Source organism: Mirounga angustirostris, unplaced genomic scaffold (genome assembly GCF_029215605.1).
Source record: "Mirounga angustirostris isolate CCGP_5_RB_7025 unplaced genomic scaffold, mMirAng1.0.hap1 SCAF_1, whole genome shotgun sequence".
Lineage (NCBI taxonomy): Eukaryota > Metazoa > Chordata > Mammalia > Carnivora > Phocidae > Mirounga > Mirounga angustirostris.
Window position 1 is genome coordinate 4,922,626 of NW_026991709.1, and position 17,033 is coordinate 4,939,658.

The following is a 17,033-nucleotide window of genomic DNA, read 5'->3' on the forward strand; positions in this document are numbered from 1 at the left end:
CCACTCAGCTGGACCCTTATGCTTTTGGAAGGTACGGCTCAGCACACCAGCTGGCGAGACAGTGGGGAGCAGAGGTCAGCTCTCAGGGGGCCGGACCAGGGTCCACTCCCAGGCAAATACTCCTCTGGGTGTTCCTGGGCATGTGTCTGTCTGTCGGATTCGGAGAACACCACGTCCTTGCAGGGGGATGTGCAGGCAGAGCAGCTTGAGCCCCCCGCCTGGCCAAGGTCAGTCCCCAGGACGAGGCTGACACCCTGTGCAATCTTTACGACCCCTTAAACGTGCTTATCTGTATGTGGTCTCTTCCCACTCCTGAGGGTTCTCATGTTCCAAAGCAAGGTGGATTTTTCAGCTCAGTGATTGGGTCTAGACTCTCCCTACATTCTGTTTTATCTTTGACGCTTTCCAGGAACCTGTATGGCGGGAGTGGAGGCGAGTGGACCAGGACGTGACACGGACTTTAATTTCGGAAGTGTGACTTGAACAAAAGCATCAGAACAATTCCAAACCCAACAGGTTGAAAGTATTGTTTATTCAAACAAACCAAACTCTTTTTATTTCCTTTTCAATGGTATACATCTTAAATTCGTGGCGTGCATACAAGGTAGAAAAATAAGATTATTTTAGAAAACTCGAGTTTTGAGGTGCACAACCGGGGTGCACGCCCCTTCACCCCAACTGCTGGCCTACACAGCCTCCTTTTAAATCAACATGGCACGCCGAAACACAGAGGGAAATCTCAGAAGGGAAACAACAAATTAAGCCTTTTCAGAAATACAAGTTGCACACAGAAATACATTCTGCAAAGCCCCGCTGCTAACGGAGCACCCCTTCAGAAGACGAGGTGCGCGAGGTCCCCGGTTGGATCAGGCACCCCACAAGGCAGCAGCGAGGTCACCCTTAAGAACAAAACGAGTCGCAGCTTCCAGGGACTAAACATGGGGATTTTAAGCTTGCAGTCTATTTGTGCGAATGAGCGGAAAGAGCAAGAAATACCTCCTCCTAGATTACAAAAACCCGGCTTTTATTAGCACATGACCAATCCCACTCATTCCGGTTTTTAAACACGCTGCTTTCTGAAGTAGAGAAAGCTCGTTCATGCAGCCCCCCTCACATTCCAGGTCGTTCCAAGGCCAAACAGGATTCCCAAGTTCACTGTTAAGAATGTGTACCACCTTCCACGCTAGAGGACACATTATCTCTAATCAGGAAAATGAGAAAAAGCAATTCCAAGTTGTTACCCCTAGCAACAGAGAACACAAAATTGTATATAAGAAAATGGCATTAAGGAAGTTTATTTTGGGTGATTTTCACTACAGATGAAACAGATCCTTAACCAGCTTTTTTAACCTCGAAAAGATCATCTTTTAATGTTTTTTTTAACTTTCATTCAGAAGCATTAACTTTGAAATTATAAGGCTTGTGTGAAATTTTACTTCAATAGGTAGACGGAAGCAGGCGAACACTTCGGTTTTATGGGAAACTTTCAGCGACCTGTACGTATGGTATTTAACCGAGAAAAAGGAAGCCCTGCCCTCTGGAGACACTCGCCTTCTCATGGTAGTCTGGGTCCGTGCATGTCCCATGAAAAAATACATATATTCCAACCTAAATGAAGAAAATCCCGTGGAGGTAGGAAAAAAGAAAAGAAAAGAAAAGAAAATCCTGTGGAAAAACGCCAAAGGTAAAGAAGGTTTCGAAGATGCTCAAGGCTTCAATTCTCCTTAGCGACGCCATTCTATAAACCTCTTTTATAAACCGATCATTTGTAATTATGTAATTTACCATTATGCATCTATATGGGCAAAATACTCCACTTGATCGGTGTGGGGCACACCTGTGTGTTACATACCGTTTCCACTTTACCAGTTGATCCACTTTTGATCCTGTACAAATAATTCTCCCTCTGCAAAGGGAGCTGTCCACATCTCACCGCCCCACAGGCTTGGGCAAACGCCGATCAGCAGATATTTAGAGGCGAGATGGGGATTTTACTAGCACACCTGTCCTGTGTCCTGAGATGTGAGCTGGGCACATCCAGACTCACTGTTTCGCCAACGGTGCCCACCAAGTACCCGAGGGCTTTCCGGGACACGTGAAGGCTCTCAAGCATCGAAGGCCAGGTACCCTGGAGCGGCTCTTGCAGTGGGTGGGCTGGATCTGAATTTATCTGGATCTGTATTGATCGGTTGAGGTCACGTGTCCAAGTGACACTCAGAATTAACCCCAGGATGACATTCTCACCAAGCCAGGGCGTGCCCAAGCCCCTGGCTGCGTTCACTAGGACACCCGGGGAGCCTAGGGAACTGCACGGATTCCGACTAGGACGAGGGGGAGCTCCAGGCTGGCATGGCCCCGCAAGATGTTCCAAGTGTCTCCCAAGTGTCTCTGACGGCAGGTGTTCCCAGAGAAGGAATGTGGTCGGGAACCTGCCGGATTCTTTCTGAAATCCGTGGGCTGCCCCGGCAGGGTGGGTGGATGTGGCGTGTCTGCGTCACTTTGGCTTTCGACGCAACTGTCAGATGCTCAGACCCCAAAGGTAACTGCTAACCACCCCTGCGGGCTTCAGCCTGTTGGGACCCTGTCCTGTCAACCTCCCAGTGCGCAACCTTGAACCTACAGCCTAAGGACCATGACTTGCTTGGGAGCTCATGCGTCTCTAGTTTTGTTAGAACGCAGGTGCCTAGAATGTATTTTTTCCTGCTTGCCATTTAATTGGTAAACTGCCGTTAAGTCCAAATCTGAAATTCTTAAAACCCACTAGAAATGTCCACAATAGCTTCTGTCGTTGTAGAGTTTTCTTGGCCCTAAAAATCTTCTATCTCCCCAATTTTACATTTTATGATGTTTTATGTTTGTTTTTCCTAAAAAAGAAAAAAAAAAATCGGTGGCAAGTATTTTGTCTGAACGGTTCTGTAATCAGTTGTAATCAGTTTGTGCAGGAAAAAGGCACACTGGGAGTCCACCCAGGTATCTGGTCCCTAAATATGGCTGCAAAGCAAGTTTCTCTTTGATAAACTATAAATCCTGAGAGGTTCCTTTGGAAAGTTCCTGAAAAGTAGGGGTGCAAAAAAAAATCATTTCCAAGGGTGGAAACGAGCTTCCTAGGACATGTCCTCAGTTCACCCAGACCTTTGCGGACACCTGCTGACCAAGGGATAGGACTTCCTACCCCACCTCCCTTCCTACGTTCTAGAACCTTCCAAGTCCCAACCATCCCCTTCCCTATTCCTCTAATGAACCAACCTTCACCTGGCTCAGGTGAAGCGTGAGGGGCCACATTCTCACTTTGTCCACATGACTCCAGCCTGAATACTCCTGGAGTTCGGGGTTTGCTGCTATGTAGAATACATCACATCTCCAGTTGACGCAACTTTACGGGTGAGAGAAATCTGAGGATTCTGGTAATTAATTAAAGCAACTTTTCCAGAACAGCCACTTCTGCATACTTTGCATACTTTTGATTATGTTTCTCTTTTCCTTCCCCACTCTCAAAATGTATTTTTTCCTGCTTGCCATTTAATTGGTAAACTGCCGTTAAGTCCAAATCTGAAATTCTTAAAACCCACTAGAAATGTCCACAATAGCTTCTGTCGTTGTAGAGTTTTCTTGGCCCTAAAAATCTTCTATCTCCCCAATTTTACATTTTATGATGTTTTATGTTTGTTTTTCCTAAAAAAGAAAAAAAAAACCGGTGGCAAGTGTTTTGTCTGAACGGTTCTGTAATCAGTTGTAATCAGTTTGTGCAGGAAAAAGGCACACTGGGAGTCCACCCAGGTATCTGGTCCCTCCTAATAAGGAGAAGCTGGTAAAACTCGATCATTGTTGCTTATGGCAGGCTTTTGGGAGGGCAGTGATCTATTCCCCATGACATCACATGGCCCTAGGCCAGAACTTAGAACTGAACCACACTTGGCAAGCCACCACGCGGGGGCCCGGTAAGAGGAACGTGACGAATTTTTCATTTGCACAGGAACCTATTAAATTATGAAATAATCTGCTCTCACTTCTTCAGTAAGACAATGCAATCCCTATACCAGACCTGCTTGCTAAATCTATTACCCAAAGCTCTGCGGAGCTGTTAATGCTGCCTTGCTGGGGATTACTTTCCAAATTTTGAATTATAACTGACTCCAAATTGACCCCTTAACCGAAAACCTCTGCATCTCACAATCAGTCAGGTAAAATCTTTCCAAACGTTCAGGAGCGGACTGTGTTCCGGAAAACATTCCCAGAAGTCACATGCCAAGAATCTGTTTCTTTAATGCCAGGTACTTGTTTTTTGGTTCCGAAGAAATACAACATACTGTATGGGAAATGCCAGATGACCTGGCAGCAATCACGGTGGTGCTTTTTAAAACTCCCGAGGGGGAGGGTGGAGAAAAATCAGATTCAGTCCCCATCTTGTTTCTTGCTAGTTTTCATAGACAGTTCCAGCTACTCAAGACAGGATTTCATGTGGGGCTTCCAAATAACTTATCAAGAATATAAAGAATCACCCTATTAAAAAAACACTGTTCATGAAGAAGCATCCATTTCTTATGGGAGGGCTGACAGCATCTGACAACAGGGTTGCAAAGTGCAGCTTTCAGGAAAGGACCGTCTTCCAGCTTTTTCCGCAGGTTACAAGGTAAAAATGACACCCTCAGACGACTGTTACTTCCTTTTCCGTTCAAAGCAAGCCTCCTTGAAGGTTTTCCAAGCTCGGTATCAATTTACATAATTCGAGGAGGTGGGTGTCACTAACCAGGGTTTTGACTCAAAAGTCCAATTTTCGACAGCAAGGCATGCCAGGAAAATGTCCCACGTTCAATTGTTTCATTCTTGTTGCTAAGTTATGCTTTTATAATTTAAGCATCTCCATTAAAATGTCACGTCCAATGACATCGGAGATGAGAAGGTGGATAAATCTGATATGAAATTCAGAGCATTATAGCAAACTTGATTCAAATAGCCTAGCTTGAGATCTGCCGTGCTTTTATCATGTACTCTGGGAACAGCGCCTGCCGATCCGCTGTAACAGAAATGTTCCCCAGCTCAGAAACTGAACCCGAGAAATTGGAGAAGGCGCCTGTGTGAAGGAATAAGCAGCCAAATGAACCGGGTCATCTCTGCAACTCCCTCCTTTTATTTCAGGGGTCTGCATTTTCACAGCACAGGGAAGGTCCGCTCTGGAAGGACTGCCTTCCCTTCCGCGCAAAGCGGACCACAAAACGGGAACGGATGGAAAAGCCCATGGGACGAGAGAATTAAGACTTCCAGAGATTTCTAACACTGAGGTGTATTTTGGAATTACTGCCATTCACCTAGCCGAGACCAGACACCATAATGAGTACCTGGTAACAGAATCCCCTCCTGCTACCCCACCGTCATGAGGGCTTCATGCACGCCATACTCAAACTGTTTCTGGGAGAGGGCCCAGAAGGTTCAGGTTCTAAGATGCAATTCAAACCTGCTGCTGCTGGAGCATCCACAAGGACACCATGACGTGTGAGTGGCCCCACAGTTCTCCGGTCCTATATTCCCCAATATGGACCTGCCCTGGTCCAGTGAGCAGAGCCGATGGCTCAAACACCCACATGCAGCCTATCTTGAACAGAAATGACAATCCAGCCAGAGGAGACGCTCCAGTTAGCCCTTCCAGTAGGATTCTATCATACCTCCAGCTCATCCCAATAGTGAGGCAACGCGAACACTGAACATGAGAAGGGATATTGGCTTTGAACCCTTCTTCTCATTCTATCTGATCGCAGAAGGCTGACTGCAATGAGTTAAGGCTTCTGCTTTTTTTTTTTTTTGGGTGAAGAAATTAATTTCTTTATCAAATTAATGATAGTTAGGAGGGAGGTTCCCCACGGAAGGAGAGCACTGCACCCATCCCCGAAGACTAAACACGCCCCGGGGAGGAAGCGTGTGGGTAAACACCTCCACAGATGTGTTTATGCTGACGTGGGCAGCTGTGCTGGAGGCTAGGGGTTTCTGCAAATGCAAACACGCGGTCTGAAAGCGTGGGAGAAGCAGTTCCTTCAAGTCCTCTGCATGTCTTGTGTCTTCCTCCCCCTGAGAGTTGGTCAGAAGGATGGGCATGGAGCCATCTCCCTATTTCCCTCCAGCGAATACCCAGACCACCTCCAGAGACTTGGAAACACAAACAACTATGCTAGCGAAAGAGGATTTGCTTTTCTCACCAAAACACCTTTTGTTAATTTTAAGTAAGAGTAAGCATGTGACATGACGACCCGCTTGGAGACAGAACGGCACCAGGCTACCCTGGCCTGCTGGAAGGAGGATTCTTTTCGCCGAGGCCAACGGCTGGAACCAGGCTGCCCACAGCCCGGCCCGGGCACAGAGCCCTGGGCAAAGTCTCCACAGAGGTAGTAGCTTTTTATCTTTATCCCAACAAGACTACAGAAGCACTGAGTACAAAAGAGTAGGTTTCCTTCCTACTCTACCAGGACGGACAAAGGCTTTCCTCTTCAGAAGAGGCTGGTGAAGACCGCTGAGTGATGTTCCCCTCCGAGAGGACTCTGGCTCGCACTCAGAGCACACAGAGGCTCAGAAAAGGGCTCTGTTTCTGATTCAGAAGCAGGCAGGATGGTGAGATCGCCAGGCCCCAGGCTGGTTCTCCTGCCACCATATTGCTCTCTTGTGCTCTCGGACCCAGGCTGAGGCCTGGTGCAAAACGCCCTTAAATGCAATTAATATGAAAAGCTTCCCATTAGCTAAGAGGAGTTACGAACCATACGTACTCATTTCTCCAGAGACGGGAGGAAGAGGAGAACTAGCCAGAAGCTTGCGGGGTTTTTTTGTGGCACATCTCGACAGTTTGGCATGACCAGTCCCAGAAAGCCTGAAGCCCAATTCACTCTCTCTTGGTTTAGAATGAGGTGTTTTTTATTGTAACTTTTCTTGGAAGTGAGGGAGAAGAAGGAAGCTTTAAAATCAAGAATCAAAATACAGTGTACTCTGGAAGGCATCTGGGAGCAGAACAGATTTAAGACTAGTGGACACGGGGAGCAGCCCTGCCTCATGACCCCGCCTGCTCCACCTGAAACGTAACTCTCTTCGCAGAGAGTTCAAGGTCGCTCGAGTTCGGCCTCTGCTCTTCACTTCCAGCGATGCCGGACGAGAGAGGACTCATCATTGACGACCTCGGGATCGCGGGGCAGGTGCCGACACCGAAAGGGCAGCAGCAACAGGATGATCAGGATGAGAAGGATGATTCCACACACGCTCATGAGCGTGTAAGAGACGATCCACAAAATGGGCTCATTCAAAGGCAGGGCGGGGACGCAGTTGCTGGCTACGTCGTCTGTTGAGAAAGGCCCAGAGATTTCCGACACTGGAGCACCTGCAGTTTCTGAGGAGACAGAAGGGGGAAAATCCTCAGCTATGAAATGAGCAGTCTGTCCGTCCGCACCCTCTGGAAAAGAGAGAACATCCGCCTATGACCCCACGGCCTCCCGGGGCAGGCGCCAAGGGGGGCGCGCTCTGTGGCAGCGGGCCTTCAGACGGTCCAGTCGCTGCCCCCCAGCACAGCACGTTTCAAGGACTGCAGGTGCTGAGCCGACGAGGTGGAGAGCAACGTGCAACGCCGAAGGGCCCGGGCAGAAGCATGAGGCGCTCTGGGGAGGCCAAGGCTGCGGGTGAGCGTGCGGAGCTCAGGGCCTGGTGGGGACAGCTGTATGGGCCGGCTGGGAGGGACAGGGGAGGCAGGGAGCGCCACGGGACCTGCGGCCGGGAGCTCGGCAGAGCCTGCCCGAATCACGGGATGGCCCCGGCGCAGTCAACCTGACTTCATGCTCTCTGGTGACGGTCCTCCTACCAGCCCGACCCCCCGTCCGAATGGACTCCAAGACCACCCGGTCAGACCCGGAGATTCTCCCCTGCCCCATGCATGTCCCCGCGTCCCATCGACAGTGCAGGGAGGCCCTGGAATCAGGAACGGTACACGTGAGGGCGACATGGAATTCACAGCCTGCCCGGGAACAAAGGGACACACGGTGACGATTCACCTGGAGACCCATGCCAGCATGGGGAAATGCTCTTCCAGGGGATTCTCTACATCAGACGTATCTGCCCTTCTCAGAAGTAGAGAATTTATCTGGCATGTTACGTTTCACTTGGAAAATGCAAAAGGCCTTGTTACCCACCTCACCCATGTTGAATTACCATAATGAACATTTAGGCACGAAAAAACAATGTTGCTATGCATTTCATTTCTCTGTAACTAAAGCCTCAAGACCCTAATGCCTGCCAAATAACATCCTTTTTGTTTGTTTGTTTTTAATTGAGGAAAGAAAAAGTCAAAATAACATAACAGTGGCCTTATCAGAATGGTTTAAAATGAGGGAAAAAACAGATTCGGTTAGAACAATTTCCTTGCTAATGTGGATTCTGTTTATGTGGATTCATGGCTGCTTCTGCGTGGCCTCGAAGAGTCCAGCAATGCACAAGAGCCTGCAAACACCCAGAAGCAGAGGGAGGCTGGCCTTTTGTTCACCTAGGGCCCAAAATGCCCATGGCTAAAGCCACCATTTAAAACACACACACAGGGCGCCTGGGTGGTTCAGTCATTAAGCATCTGCCTTCGGCTCAGGTCATGATCCCAGGGTCCTGGGATCGAGCCCCGCGTCAGGCTCCCTGCTCAGCGGGAAGCTGCTTCTCCCTCTCCCACTCCCCCTGCTTGTGTTCCCTCTCTCGCTGTGTCTCTCTCTGTCAAATAAATAAATAAAACTTAAAAAAATAAAATAAAACACACACTCCCTGGCCATTTATATTTCTGTTACAATTTCTTCTTCTCCTGATTTGTAAGAATCCTTTATATGGTAGAATCTTAAGTGGCAAATGCCTTCCCACAGGTCATTTGTCTTCTTAAAAACTTACTTGCTTCGCGAAAAGAGAAGCTTTAACACATACACTAATGTGGGTGAGGCGTGCTTCACGCAAAGACACCAAAACCCCTGCACAACGTGACGGGAGGCAATGAAAATCACCGGAAACCATCTCTACTTCCAGACAAGATGGAGTAAGAGGGGCCAGATTGACCCCGTGACCTGAAACAACTAAAATATTGGGCGAAATACGTGAAGAAAGAAAGGCTCTGAAGATACTGCTAACTGAGCAAGGAGCGAGAAGTCCCGAGAGACGGGAAGACAATGAAGGGAGCCCGACAGTTGCCTTGAGAATGTTTGGGGTTATGGTGCAGGGTGGGGGACACAGGCAGAGGTGGGCAGCCTCCTGGGCTGGGGGGGCAGGGCTGAGGCTCCTGGAGTTTGAAGGCACAATGCAGGGCAGGAGGTGGCTTTAGATAGAAATTCCATGCATCTCTGGAGGGCCTCCCCCGAGCCTTCAGCTGAGTGCTGACCAAAATTGAACGAAGGCTGGTCAAAGGACCACTCGAAAGGATTGGAAAGAACAGAGCTCGGAGCTCCCAGCTAGGGCCGAGAACAGTACCTACTGCCAACTGCTTCCTGTTTGCTGTTTCTCAGAGTGAAAAAAGAAAAAAAAGGCCAAAAACCCAAGCCCAATTCAAAGGGCATCAGTTAAGAGTCCTAAGGATCTCTCGTCTGTCCCGGGGGAAAGGAACCACGCCCTGCACTTTGCTCTGATCTCATCTAAAGAAGCTTCAGAGCGAGACAACACAGGACTCTAAGTGACTTAAACGTGACCCAGGACACATGTCAAGAATACCTGCAAGAAGACAAAAGTATTCAGCACCCTTTTGGGTACCTGGACCCAATTTCAACGTGTTGAGGGTTAAATTACCAACAGGCGATTCTCACACACCAGCAGGATGTCCAGGAATTCAACTCACTTCTGACACTATCTACCCAGAAACAGCATCAGATCCCACAGGTTAAGGGCTCAGCCCTACAAGCCCGCCCCCCTCCCCCACTACTTCTGACGTCACTTAAAAGCCCAGACTCTCGTCACCTGTGCTTCAGAAGACCCACTGGCTACAGATCGGAGGGACCAACCACCCCCCACCCTGAGCTTGATTAATTCGCTAGAGCGGCTCATGGAACTAAGAGAAGCAGCTTTCTTACTAGATTACTGGCTTATTTTTTTTTTTTTAAAGATTTTATTTATTTATTTGAGAGAGAAAGAGAGAATGAGAGAGAGCACATGAGAGGGGGAGGGTCAGAGGGAGAAGCAGACCCCCGCTGAGCAGGGAGCCCGATGTGGGGCTCGATCCCAGGACTCCGGGATCATGACCTGAGCCGAAGGCAGTCGCATAACCAACTGAGCCACCCAGGTGCCCAGATTACTGGCTTGTTATAAAAGAATATAACTCAGGGGGCGCCTGGGTGGCTCAGTCAGTTAAGTGTCTGCCTTCACCTCGGGTCATGATCTCAGGGTCCTGGGATCCAGCCCCCCGTCGGGCTCCCTGCTCAGCAGGGAGCCTGCTTCTCCCTCTACCTCTGCCCCTCCTCCTGCTCATGCTCTGATAGATAGATAGATAGATAGATAGATAGACAGATAGATAGATGATAGATAGATAGATGATAGATAGATAGATTAAATAAATAAATAAATAAATTTATTTATTTATTTTTTAGAAGAATGTAACTCAGGAACAGCCAGATGGAAGTGATGCCCAGGGCAAGGTCCATGGAAGGGGGCGGAGCTTCTGTGCCCTCCAAGGGCCACTCTCCCCACAGTCCCCCGTGTTCACCAGCCTGAAAGCGCTCCAAACCCTCTCCTTTTGGGTTTTATGGTGGTTTCATTGCACAGACAGAACTGCTTCAACCTCCAGCCACTCTCCCTCCCTGGAGGAAAGGGGGCGGGACCGAGAGTTTCAACAATAATCAAAGGCCAGCCCTACCCTAGGATGCTTTCCAAAGTCACCTTATTAACATAACACAAGACATCTTATCGCTTAGGAAATTCCAAAAGTTTCAGGAGCTCTGTGCCAGAAATGGAGACAAATACCAAAAACATATTTCTTGTCAATCGTAATGTCCCAAGCACCCAACAAGATGAAGTTCACAATGTCTGGCGTCCAGTAAAAAATGTACAAGTGTGCAAAGAAGCAGGAAAACACAATTCATAATTCACACAGAAATAGAAAAACACAATTCATGGCAAGGCGGCAAACCAATCATCTGAAGCGTGGCGAGAAATGACACAGATGGTAGTGTTAGGAGACAGGCTGTGAAGACCGTTACTGTAACTGCGTTCCACTCGGGACGCCGGAGGGAACACCAGACGTGCGAAGCAGAGACACAGGACCTCTAATAATGTCAGCTGTGTTCATCAGAGACACTGAAGCTATAATCAAGACCTAAGTCAAATTTCTAGAGATAAAAACTATAGGATGTGAGACAAGAAATACACTGCATGGCATTAACAGAATATATATCTGCAAGAGGAAAAAAAAAAAAAGACTAGTGAACTTGAAAACATAGTAGAAATGATCCGAGAAACAGAACAAAATCCTGGAAACATAAAGGGAGAACGTCAGTAAACCGTGGGAACACACTAAGAAACTCAATATCCATATAGTCAGAGGACCCCGATAAGAAGGGATGGGAGGCAGAAAGCATCTGAAGAGATAATCACCAAAACCTTCCCAAATTTGAGGGCAACTGTAAGCTCACAGATCCAAGAGGCTCAAAGATCCCCAAGCACAAGAAAGGCAAAGTAGATTACAACAGTGAACTGCTGAAAACCAGCGACAGAATCATACAAGCATAGAGAATAAAGCAAAACAAAATAATCTGTATGAAGGAACAAGAAGAATTATACCTAATTTCATCTTAGAAATAACACAAGCAGTAAGACTGTGGAGTCTGGAAAGGAAAACCTGGTCAACCCAGAATCCTGTACCAAGCAAGAGTATCCTTCAAAGTGGGGATAAGGATGTTCTTAGACATACACAAGTTGGAAGAATTTATCACAAGAGACACACACACTAGAGTATTATCCAGTCTTAGAAAAGGAGATCCTGCCTTTTGTGACCACATGGATAAACCTGGAGGACAGGATACCAAGTGAAATAAGCCAGACGGAGAAAGACAAACTCTGCAGGGTCTCATTTATATGTGGAATCTAAGAGTCCAACTCAGCAGCAGAGAATAGAATAGTAGGGGTAGATCTTAAGAGAGAGAGAGAGAAAGAGAGGAAAAAAAAGAAAAGAAAAAGGGAAGGAAGGAAGGAAGAAAAGAAAAATGTAAAGAGAGGCAACAGTATCCACATGAGCTGATGGATATTAGCTGGTGGTGATCACTTTACAATACATACATATAACAAAGCCTCATACTGTATACCTTAAATGTATGTAGCTTTTATGGGTCAATTATACCTCAACGAAGCTGAAGAAAAGAAAGAAATCATCACAGGGGCGCCTGGGTGGCTCAGTTGGTTAAGCGACTGCCTTCGGCTCAGGTCATGATCCTGGAGTCCCGGGATCGAGTCCCGCATCGGGCTCCCTGCTCGGCGGGGAACCTGCTTCTCCCTCTGACCCTCCCCCATCTCATGTACTCCCTCTCTCTCATTCTCTCTCTCTCAAATTAAAAAAAAAAAAAAAAAAAGAAATCATCACAGTCCATTTGCACTAAAATTACACTAACAGAAGCCCTTCAAGCAGAAGATCAGTGAAGTCAGACAGAAACCAGGACCTACAAAAAGAAGAGATGAGCACCAGACATGGTAACTACCTAGGCAATGATCACATCTGCACTCTTCACTTTAAATACGTAAGAAGATAACTGGATTAAAGCAAAAATGACACTGGTGTCGTGGGTGGTTTATACATGTGTAAGTCAAATGCACGCCAACAAGATCGCAAGGGGCGACGGAAGGAACTTCTCCTCCTGTGTTTAGGAGTAGAGCGAGTCCCTCAAAAGTGCATCCTATAAACCCTAAAGCAACCACTATGTCAACACGGAGCTGGACCTAAGACACGAGCCACGATGAAGAGAAATAAAAATAATCCAAAAGAAGGCAGAAAAGGGGGGAAAGAACAGAAGAGACAAAGAGAAAACATGGGACCACATGGTAGATGAAACCACCACCTTATCAATCATCACATTAAACAGAATCTACACTGGGGGTCAGCAAAATTTTCTGGAAAAGGATCACAAAGTAAATGTGTTAGGGTTTTTTGGGTCACGGAGGATTTCTGTCACATTCTTTTTGGATTTTTTTTTTCACACCCCTTTAAAAATGTAAAACCGTTTTTACAGGTCGTACAAAAAACGACAGGCCACATTTGGCCTGCAGGCTGTTATCTGCCAATCTCTGGTCTGAACATCCGGAAGACAAAGCAGAGCTTGTCGAATTAGATAAAAAGCAAGACCTGCCTATTTGCTGCCCAGAAGCCCCCTTTAAATATAAATACTCAAGGGGCGCCTGGGAGGCTCCGTCATCAAGCATCTGCCTTCAGCTCAGGTCGTGATCCCAGGGTCGTGGGATTGAGCCCCGCATTGGGCTCCCTGCTCAGCGGGAAGCCTGCTACTCCCTCTCCCACTCCCCCTGCTTGTGTTCCCTCTCTCACTGTGTCCCTCTGTCAAATAAACAAGTAAAATCTTTAAAATATATATATATAAATACTCGAATCCCTTAAAAAGTCACAGGGTGGAAAAAGGATGTGTCAGGCTAATAATGCTAATCAAAAGTAATGCAGAGAGAGTGGGGCACCTGGGTGGCTCAGTCAGTTGGGTGTCTGCCTTCAGCTCAGGTCATGATCCCGGGGTCCTAGGATCGAGCCCCATACTGAGCTCCCTGCTCAGCGGAGAGTATGCTTCTTCCACTGCCCCTCCCCCTGCTCGTGATATCTCTCTCTGCTAAATAAATAAAATTTTAAAAAATCTTTAAAAAAAAGCAACTATACTTTGATTAAAAAAAAGAAGAAGAAGAAATTCAGAGTGGCTATATTTGCATCAGATGCTACAGACTCAGAGCAAACAGGATTACCAGGGGTGGCGATGGTCATTTCATAATGGTAAAGGTTCAGTGCACACACAAGACAGAGCAACACTAAATATTTATGCGCCTAATAAGAGTTCGAAAAGGGAGAAACAACCATGATGAAGCTGCAGCAGTTTATGGAAACCTACAAAGACAGAGATGTCAACAGCCCTATTCTGCTCAGTAGCGAGCAAGTGGGCAGGAATGAAGCGAGGGCAGAGACCAATGTGACCTAACAGCCAAGTGCAGAATGTTCCACCCACACAGCAGAATATACGTTGTTTTCAAGAACACATTTACCAATACGGACCACATTCTGGGCCATATGAACAAATCTCAAGAAATCTGGAAAAGAATTCAGTTGATACTATGTTCTCTGACAGCAGTGGAATTCAGTTAGAAGTCAGGAACAGAGAGCGGTCTGTGCTGTGGGCATGTCAGCAAAGCCCCGGCAGGGGGCCGGAGGTTTTCTGAGTCCCATACATATGAAAAACTTCAGCAAACTGGTCCCCCGTAACACAAACTACATTTTATACCAATTATATCTCAATAAAGCTGTTAAAGAAAATCAAAAAGAACGAGGTAGTCAAAAAAGTATGTCAACGAGCAACACATGATAGGATTGCCTTTAGGCTAAAAAAGAAAAATGAAAAAAAGAAAAAAAAAGAAAAAGAAAAATGAACCTAAGCCCAGCTCCGTTAGGTACATGGGGGTTAATTCTAGCACTGTTCAACACTCAAGTTTATATTCATTTTTTCATATGTACATATACACAAGTACATCAAAACCCTCACCAAAGTCAAATTGTCTGCAATGTACACATATTACTTTTATATTCAGAAAAAAAAATGTTTTTTTAAGTGATAGAAAAACAGCACCGGGCGCCTGGGTGGCTCAGTTGGTTAAGCAACTGCCTTTGGCTCAGGTCATGATCCTGGAGTCCCGGGATCGAGACCCGCATCCCCCTTCTCCCTCTGACCCTCCCCCCTCTCATGTACTCTCTCTCATTCTCCCTCTCTCAAATGAATAAATAAATCTTAAAAAAAAAAAAAAAGAAAAACAGCACCAATTTAAGGTTGCCACTCAAAATATATTATCTGGAAACAGCTGTGTCCTCACATTTTATAAATAGCTACTTCACGTTGGAGGAGGGGCATGGGCTGGGGGAAGGTGCAGACATGACTTAAATAAATAAACTTTTTAAAAAATTAAAGGAGGGGGCGGAGCAAGATGGCAGAGGAGTAGGAGACCTGGATTTCGTCTGCTCCCAGGAATTCAGCTGGATGGGGATCAACCATTCTGAACACCTACGAACTCAACAGAAGATCGAAGAAAAGAATAGCAACAACTCTCTGAACAGAAAAGCGACCACTTTCTGGCAGGTAGGACGTGCAGAGAAGTGAATCCGAGGTGATATTTGGGAGGATAGACAGCGGGGAAGGGGCCTCCGTCGGCCGCTTCTGGCAAGTGATAGAGCCGCGGAGCACAAAATCGGAACTTTTAAAAGTCTGCTCCGCCGAGGGACGTCACTCTGGTGGCTAAGCGGGGGGTGGAACCCTCCGGGACAGTGGGGTCTCAGGACCCTCGGGGTCACAGAAAGACCGGGGGTGCCTGAGGGCGGCAGAGCTCCCAGGTAACGAGCAGGGAAGCCGGCTGCAGAGGCGGAGCCCAGGCGCGGGCTCTCAGCTCGGGGTGGCCATTGACCGTGATCCGCGGCACAGCCGGGCCACTGCTCCTCCAGCAGGGACCCAACAAGCGGCAGATCCGGGGAGACTCCCCTTCCTCCCCCGGGAGGAGCCGCGCGGGAGCGCACCGCAGGGATCTGCTGGGTTTGGAGACTCCAGACCGGGTCGGGTGCCAGAGATAGAAATGCGCGGTCACAGGCCGGGCGAGCACGGAGTGCGGCCGGAGACCGGGGAGACGGGAGTGACTGGCGGCTTTTCTCTGGGGGCTCACTGAGGAGCGGGGCCCCGAGTTCTCGGCTCCTCCGGGGCGGAGATTGGGAGGCCGCCATTTTCACTCTCCGCCTCCAAAGCTGTACGGAAAGCTCGCAGGGAACAAAAGCTCCGGAGAGCAAACCCGAGCAGATGACTTAGCCGGGAGGGGGCAAGGGCGGGGCTATTCCGCCTCCGGCAAAGACACTTGGGAACCACGGCAACAGGCCCCGCCCCCAGAAGATCAGCGAGAACAGCCAGCCAAGACCAAGTTCACCGATCAATGAGAACGGCAGAACGCCAGCGCTAGGGGACTACAGCACATAGAATTCACGGCTTTTTTACCATGATTCTGTAGTCTTTCAAAATTAATTAAAAAAAATTTTTTTTCTATTTTTTTTGGATTTTTCTTTTTCCCTTTTCAACCAACATCTCATCAATTCCTCTTTTAAAATATTTTTTAATTTTCATTTTTAGAGTCACATTCTATCCCTTCATTGGAGTTAACCTTATTTTTTGTATATATGTAAGTTTTTCCTTCTTTAAAATTTTGGGATACAGTTTCTTCTAACAGACCAAAATATACCCTAAATCTAGTGTATGACGTTGTCCTAGTCTCCTGCCTGATCACATTCTTTTTTAATTTTTTTCATTCTTTTTTCAACCAACTTATCAATTTTTTAAAAATATTTTTTAATTTACATCTTTACAGTCATATTCTATCTCTTCATCATATTTACCCTTATTTTTGTATAAGTTTTTCTTTCTTTAAAATTTTGGGAGGCAGTTTCTTCTAATAGACCAAAATACACCCAAAATCTAGTGTGTGGCTCTGTTCTATTCACCAGCCTGATCATATTCCTTTTTTTTCTTTTCCTCCTAGTTTCGGGTCTCTTCTGATTTGTTTAGTGTATTTTTTTCTGGGGTCATTGTTACCCTTTTAGCATTTTGTTCTCTCATTCATCTATTCTTCTCTGAACAAAATGACAAGATGGAAAAACTCACCTCAAAAAAAAAACAAGAAAAAAAAAAAAGAGGCCGTACCAACTGCCAGGGACCTAATCAATACAGACATTAGTAAGATGTTGGAACTAGAGTTAAGAGACACAATTATAAAGATACTAGCTGGGCTTGAAAAAAAGCATAGAAGATACTAGAGAATCCCTTTCTGGAGAAATAAAAGAA

The 17,033-nt window shown here is 46.9% G+C and overlaps 1 protein-coding gene across 5 annotated transcripts in view; it reads right to left on the reverse strand.

Moving 5' to 3' along the window:
• Positions 1 to 513: 513 nt before the first annotated feature.
• Positions 514 to 17,033, reverse strand: part of BACE2 (beta-secretase 2) — a 98,766-nt gene continuing 82,246 nt past the window's right edge. For all 5 annotated transcript variants that reach the window (XM_064578700.1, XM_064578695.1, XM_064578691.1 and 2 more), the window contains one exon: positions 514 to 7,360. In XM_064578700.1, the coding sequence (XP_064434770.1) occupies positions 7,107 to 7,360 (254 nt within the window). In that variant the 3' untranslated portion in view covers positions 514 to 7,106. The remainder of the gene's footprint in view (positions 7,361 to 17,033) is intronic.